At 42.5% G+C, this 7,582-nt stretch overlaps 1 protein-coding gene across 1 annotated transcript; it reads left to right on the forward strand.

The window, feature by feature from the left end:
* Nucleotides 1-127: 127 nt before the first annotated feature.
* LOC109487546 (microfibril-associated glycoprotein 4-like) lies at nucleotides 128-4,184 on the forward strand. Its single transcript, XM_019791561.1, has 6 exons — nucleotides 128-372; nucleotides 848-1,008; nucleotides 1,702-1,799; nucleotides 2,356-2,424; nucleotides 2,843-2,974; nucleotides 3,800-4,184. The coding sequence occupies exons 1-6, from the start codon at nucleotides 174-176 to the stop codon at nucleotides 4,008-4,010; spliced, it is 870 nt and encodes a 289-aa protein (XP_019647120.1). The 5' UTR covers nucleotides 128-173; the 3' UTR covers nucleotides 4,011-4,184.
* Nucleotides 4,185-7,582: the final 3,398 nt, after the last annotated feature.

Here is a 7,582-nt window from a genome sequence, read left to right on the forward strand (position 1 = left end):
GAGAGGGATCTGCTTGGAGATTAGTAACAAACAAACAAAACGTCACACGAGTTGGACGAACCAAACGCCACCACGCTCGCAGTGACGTCATGACGTCGTGACGTCATCACATCTAGACCCATCTCTCTTTAAAGTTGTTAGCAAGACCATATGTGTAAGGACCTATAAAGGACATGTGTGTTTTAAAATTGTTGTACGGAGTTTTTGCGTTGTTGGTAGTTTGCCGTGTAGGCTGGGCGCAGGAACAGTGTTTCGCCGATGGCACAGCGGAGGGGGAGGGGGAGTGTGGGTCTACCTCACCTGGCCAGTCTCACCTGACCCCCCACGACGATCCCGTACCTGTACCGGACCCAGATGTACCCGAGGAGACAGGTAAGAGTTTGTGTAGCGCGGTTAGGTTTGCACGTGAGCTGTAAGAATACAGGTACATGTAGGTGCCATATGGAGAGGTGAAAAAACCTCTCTACAAAACAAGCAAATACTAGTAGCTGTAGCGGATCGTTTTTGTTCATGAACCCTCGCATTACAAGGTAATTGGAAGTTAAATTAATTCATATAGCATCAAAGAACAGAGATTTTCGTGTGCGGTCTCCTAAAAATGAGATAAGACAAAGCAAAATATTATATGCAGATATTTCGTAACCGTATTGTTTAATCATTTGCTACATGTAATCATATTGCATTTTTTAAGTACAAAATGCTCACTACAAGTCTAAGTTCAGAACTTAAATAGACTTGCCTATATGATATAGAAATAATAGAATCATTTGCGTTTTATGTAATCTATAACATTTTAGAAAACTGACCAACGGTAGCCTGACCGTTAAGACTGCACTTCCGTTCCCAGCCGCTAGGGACTGTGTGGAAGTTTACGAGCGCGGCTACGTCACCAACGGTGTGTACGTCATCAGGCCGCTCTCGTACCCGGGCGACCCGTTCCCAGTGTACTGTGACCAGGAGAACACGAACGGCGGTTGGACGACCGTACAACGGCGTCAGGACGGGACGGTGGGTGACGTCATGCATATATGATTAGGTGTCATCAAACTATACAATGACTCATTGACGTACATTACGTATGGCATCTTATTCGTGAGATTATTCCGACTACAGGACCAACTAACAATATGTAAATACAAAGAAGAAGAGCAAATATAAACTAGAGAGCTAACATTTGCCAAGCAAATGCACACTGTTTACCTTCATGTACGTGGTCAAACCTAATAAACTACTGCTCTTTTCACTCTTCCCCAATACACAATTTTATATACATGGTGACCAGCCCCTCCAACTTGCTACATAATGTAATCCAACACCACAGAGTGACTGCTACAGCACAAGCTGGTGACAGCCCTCTTGTCCATGTCATTGACCGTATTTCATTGAAGAAGAAGAAATGGAGCTATGAAACGAAGAAAGGTTTCCAAGTCCATATCAAGTCTAATAGTACTCTGCAAACAGAGGTTTGGGTTTGGGGTTATTTTTAGAGTGTTTTTAGGGGTTTGATGGAACAAATTTCAGTGCAAAAAGAGAAACCCCGATAAAAAAAAACTAAAAACACGCTAAAAATAACCCCAAACCCAAACCTTTGCTTTGAGGGTATAATAGGGCGATTGGTGACAAACTAGTTGCTATGAAATGGTCTAATGTCTGTAAAGAATGTTTGAAGATAATTCTAACGATGGAGGGTGAATCTTACAGGTTGATTTTAACCGGACCTGGGAGGAGTACCAGCGCGGGTTCGGTGACCTGGAGGGCGAGTTCTGGCTGGGGCTGGACAAGCTGCACGCGCTCACCAGGTGATGGAAAATTTCCATTGTATTTTATGACCTCCTTCGTTAAACCATCTAAATGTTTTAGTTTCCGAATCTTTGTTGTCTTCGTCAAGAAGACTATAAGATTGTTTTTGGACCTGGTGTGAGTCGACGTTATAACTCGATTATTTTTCATTGCATTTTTTTTAATTTTTGGTGTGTGAATAGCTGTTGTTAAAATGCACTTCAAGTTCAAAATGGACCACCTGGCTTTTTGGCAAATCTAATAGTAGCGGGCTTTTTGTTGATTGGATGTTTATATCTTTGTTTCCGTTAATTCATTTTCAATTATACTATATTAGTCTTGTGATATTCATTTGTTTGTGTTAGTTTTGTTAGCTATATTTTTTGTTTCGTTCTTTTTCAATAATCATATTAATTTCATGACTATCATTTGTTAATTAAGTTAGTAAGGAGGAGGGCCCTGTACAAGCCCTGAAGGCGTCCTACCCCCTCGACCTCCTGCACCTTGTTTTTCTTTTGTGTAATTTTCTATTTATTTTTTTTCAAACATGTGCGAATAAACAAACAAACAAACCAGCGTGGGGAAATACATCCTGCGTCTGGACTTTTGGGACTGGGAGGGAAACCGTGCCTTCGCAGAATACAGGTATGACTATAAATGTTGTCGTAATGTGTTGTCAGTACAAGCCTTGTAATTCAGCCATCACGGCTGCCAGGAGGCTTGTCAATACTTGCGTGTATATTTTTTGCTTAGCATGAAAGTTGATCTGTGTTGGTACAAGTCATTATGAAATAAAGACTAAACTTTAACTGACAGTCACAACACTGCAATGAATTGAGACTCCAAATTTTCGGCTGACTCAGTCAACCTTGTTCATGGAATGGACCCGCCGGTCTACTCTTGGTTGATGGAGTCAGTCGAAAAATTGGGTGAAGGGAAAAATTTGGAGTCAGCCGAAAATTTGGGGTAGGTCCTAATTCATTGCAGTGTTGGCAGTCAAAGTTTAGTCCTTATTTTATTTTGCTTTTTGCTTGTTTAATGAATAAACCTGTGTACGTACTAGGGCGTTTAGTGTTGGCGGAGAGAAGGATGACTACACCCTGCACCTGACCGGGTACTTCCCCGGCAGTAACAGCGGGGACGCCATGTTACGGCCCGTCAAGCTGGACGGGATGAAGTTCTCCACAAGGGACAGGTGAGTTACCTGGAGAGAGGGCATGGGGAGATTAGGGTTAGGGTTAGGGTTAGGGTTAGAGTTAGGGCCAGGGTAAGGGTTAGGGTTAGGGTTAGGGTTAGAGTTAGGGCTAGGGCTAGGGTTAGGGTTAGGGTTAGGGTTAGGGTTAGGGTTAGAGTTAGGGCCAGGGTGGTACCGTCACGGTGGTACTCGTAGTTTTACTGTAGTACCGGTACTACGGTACTGCTTATACTGTGGTACTGACGAAAACTCTCTCTCTCTTACAGAGATAATGACGAGTGTGGATGTAACTGCGCGGAAAAGTTTGGAGGTGGTGGCTGGTGGTACTACCGTGGTAGTTATACTGTAGTACCGGTACTGTACTACTGGTTTTACTGTGGTAGTAGTTGACCACTGCTCTGTCCCTTACAGAGATAACGACGAGTGTGGATGTAACTGTGCGGAAAAGTCTGGAGGTGGCGGCTGGTGGTACTGTGGTAGTTATACTGTAATACCGGTACTATGGTACTGATTATACTGTGGTACTGACAACTGTTATCTCCCTTACAGAGATAACGACGAGTGTGGTTGTAACTGCGCTGAAAAGTTTGGAGGTGGCGGCTGGTGGTACTGTGGTACCTGTACTGCAGTACCGGTACTATGGTACTGGTTATACTGTGGTACTGACCACTGCTCTCTCCCCTACAGAGATAACGACGAGTGCGGCTGTAGCTGCGCGGAAAAGTTTGGAGGTGGCGGCTGGTGGTACCGTGGTAGTTATACTGTAGTACCGGTACTATAGTACTATACTGTGGTACTGATGACTTACTGTTCTTTCCCTTACAGAGATAATGACGAGTGTGGATGTAACTGCGCGGAAAAGTTTGGAGGCGGCGGCTGGTGGTACTGGCGATGCGGAGATTCCTACCTGAACGGGAAGTACCACGACTCTCACAAGTGCGAGACCAAACAGGGCATCGTCTGGGGCCCCTGGAAACAGTCCTTCAAATACTCGCTCAAGGCAGTCAGCATGAAAATCAGACTGATAGATTTCTGACGTCACCGGGAAGCTAGAAATAGTCTTTCAAACACAAGTTGGCCTGAGAATTAGAGCTATATCTACTAACGTCACGGGAACCTTGACTCAAAAGTCAGCAAAAATTTAGACTCATGAACCTCTGACGTGACAACAAACCTTCAAAAACTATCTCTAATTATTATTTTTTGCTTATTTCAATAAAGACAAGATGCTCAAGCTCATGAGTTATGTATATTATTTTATTAGTGTATCAAAACAAATACAGACAAGTAAAGCGCAAGGATAACAAAGTAAACTGAGGACAAAGTAATGAGGACACTGACAGATAATAATTTGCTAATTTGTTAATGAATGAAGACCTTTATTGTACGCAAATACCCACTGGGTTCAGTACAGGTCATAGGAAAGACGTCACAGTTTGCAATGAATATATACAATGTACAAGCTAGTGCTAATTCAATGTACTATGGACATATAGTCTAATAATTACGATAATTTGGCTTCTTCTTGCTTCTTAGTAACGATGTAGATATAAGTACAGATGTGTTTTATAATCAAAGGTTTGTTTAAAGCCATTAGAAATATGAACTTATCTGTGTTGCTAAGATGTATGAAATGGGGAAATATACATTTATAAAGCTCAGCTCTCTCTTTGTTGTATAAACTACATTCTAATACAAAGTGTTAATGCTAACCTGAGGAACAGCGGTAGGCAACCCGTAAGTACTTGGCGGTTCCGAAACAGGGGTCAACACCAAAGATGCGATAATCGGCTGTCACGGTGCAGTACTGTAAGCCCTGGCAGGTCTTCCACACAATGGAAAAACTCCCCGGTGCTCGGCAGTTGGTGTTCAAACAAGGACAGTGGCAGTGTTGTGAGGACGTCCTACCGTAGTAGGCGTCGTCGATGACCAGCGTTTCTCCCTCTGGACAAGACAGCTGCCTGCTTGCCCACTCGCAGACATAGACGACTTCTGTAGCAGTGATAATGACACAATTCCCAGGTCAATATTTAATTCATTATCCGACCATATATATGAATGTATTTGAGTAAGAATTAACAGAGCAGACCATATGCAAAGGTAAACATTATGCAATTGCTCTGCAAATGTTACCTTTCTTGTTATAATGTTTAATTTTGTAACAACTACTAATGTGCCGAACTTTAGAAAATTCACTTACTTTCATCTGGCAGCACAGTCGGCACATCTGACAGCACAGTCGGCACATCTGACTGCACAGTCGGCACATCTGACTGCACAGTCGGCACATCTGACTGCACAGTCGGCACATTTGACTGCACAGTCGGCACATTTGACTGCACAGTTAGCACCTCGCGTCCAGTCGATGGAGAGATGTTCAGAAGTGGCCCGGGTGCCGATGACTCTGTATACGATGCAGTCTTCCATGTGAATGCAGTCGATGAAAGTATGGGCTATTTTCAGACACAAAATGTGTATATTTTAAGTGGAAATCAAGGAATGAATGAACGTCTTTTTCACATAAAACATCCTTATGAATATCTTCAGTCCATTTGCATTATGTTTAAGGCTGTATCTTGAAAAGATTGACGATCCTAGATGGCGGACAGGTTGAATATGCATAACGTCGTTTTATGACGTCAACGTTGTTGCCACGGGCAACAAAAAACTAAGTAGACCTATATAGTCTATCACAATTACGAGAAAACCCCATCTTAACGGTTTTAGTCCCAAAAATCGTCATTTTGACATCAAATTTGTTGTTATGTTTACCGAAGGAAAACATATTGTTTTTCCTCCATTTCTTCTTCTTCTGTTCCAAACACTAACCTCTGACCTGGCCAATGTTCTCTTTTGTTGACGTCTGTCACCATAGTAATATAACTGGTGTTGGGTTACATAATGTTGCAATTTTATAGTAGGCATTTAGACTCCTGTCACCATATACATGTACATGTATGTAAATGTGTTTGAGTAAGAATTAACAGAGCAGACCATATATATATATAGCTGAAGGTAAACATTATGCATTTGCTTTGCAAATGTTACTTTTTTAGTTATGATTTATTTTCACTACTCATCATCCTCTGAAAATTCAGTGGTCCTAGATAAGTGGATTTATGACGAGTTGATTAATTCACCAGTTTCCCATCCCCAGAATGCAATGCAAAAATAGTTGGAAGGCATCGGAATGATCCTGTTGACTTTAAACAGCTTGCTTTTCACTGTGTTTTGAGGTGTTGGGGCATTTTATGCTCAACATTAATTGAATTATTATGGGCCGAATCTGACAACAAATAGAGAGTGAAGTTTAAGGGTTCTTTTCAACATGTGGTTTGTAACGTTACAGCATCAGTATAGCGTTACCACTATAACGTTACAAACCACATATTCAAAAAAATTCATTCTCTATTTGTTTTCAGATTTAACCCATAGTAGTTTAATTAATGTTGAGCATAAAATGCCCCGACACCTCAAAACACAAAAGCAAGCAAGCTGTTTAACGTCAACAGGATCATTCCGATGCCTTCCAGTCCTATGCAAATGAGGGTTACCCCCCCTTTTTTTCGCATTGCATTCTGGGGATAGGAAAGTGGTGAATGGTGAAGAGACTGACCGAGTGGATTTCTGGGATTGCTGCATTGTTCTCCGATGTTGAAGTGATGAAGTACATGGCAAAGCATACTCCTGACCCGATCACGGCTGTTACTGTAACAGTGATGGCGAGAACCTCCAGGAAGCGGGAACAGCGAAACGCCGCCTTGCAGCTTCTAGCAAAACTGCAGGTGTTTGCCTCCTCCGGGTCATCTGAGTACGGGCAATGATTCGTGGATATGGGTTGAAACCGGATCAAAGCGAATCCACATTTCAACACTGTCATGTCAATAAGATTACTCAGACTGCGGATGTATAGTTTGCCTGTCTACTTCGCTGCCTATCCATTCAAATTTTAACAGCATCAATACTAGAGAAGTAACATTTGCAAAGCTAATGCATAATGTTTACCTTCGAACATGGTCTGCTCTGTTAATTCTTACTCAAACACATTCACATACATGTATTCACTAGTTTATGGTGACACTGATAGGAGCAGAGCAGACCATGAAATTGCAACATTATGTAACCCAACACCAGTCACCATGGTGACAGACGTCAACAAATTATGTCATTGGTCAGGTCATAGGTTACTTTTTGGAGAAGAAGAAGAAGAGGAAGACACTGAGCAAAAACAATATGTTTCCCTTCCGTAAACATAATCACCTTGTTTAGCTGTAGAAGATCCAGTTTGGTCCACTTTTTCACGACTGCTTGTAGCTTGTTCGGACGCCGGGGGTGGCGACCGGCGACTTTCATGTCCCCGTCCAGTTTCCATCGGAGAAGGCGGCGAGAAAATCTCAAAATAACGATGCTGTCAGGGAAAAGCCTGTCAACAGCACCGGACCAAAAAACAAAACAAGACCGACATCAGGCGAGCCAGCTAATCTCCAAGCAGATCTTTTGGTGGAAAAAAAAAAGATAGTATCCAACACGCGGACAGTATCCAGCCGGCCGACAGTATCCAATTGGCCACCGAAGTTGGATGGGCCGGCTGTCAGAAAAAAACGGGGC

Source organism: Branchiostoma belcheri, unplaced genomic scaffold (assembly GCF_001625305.1).
Source record: "Branchiostoma belcheri isolate BF01 breed outbred unplaced genomic scaffold, Haploidv18h27 scaffold89, whole genome shotgun sequence".
Lineage (NCBI taxonomy): Eukaryota > Metazoa > Chordata > Leptocardii > Amphioxiformes > Branchiostomatidae > Branchiostoma > Branchiostoma belcheri.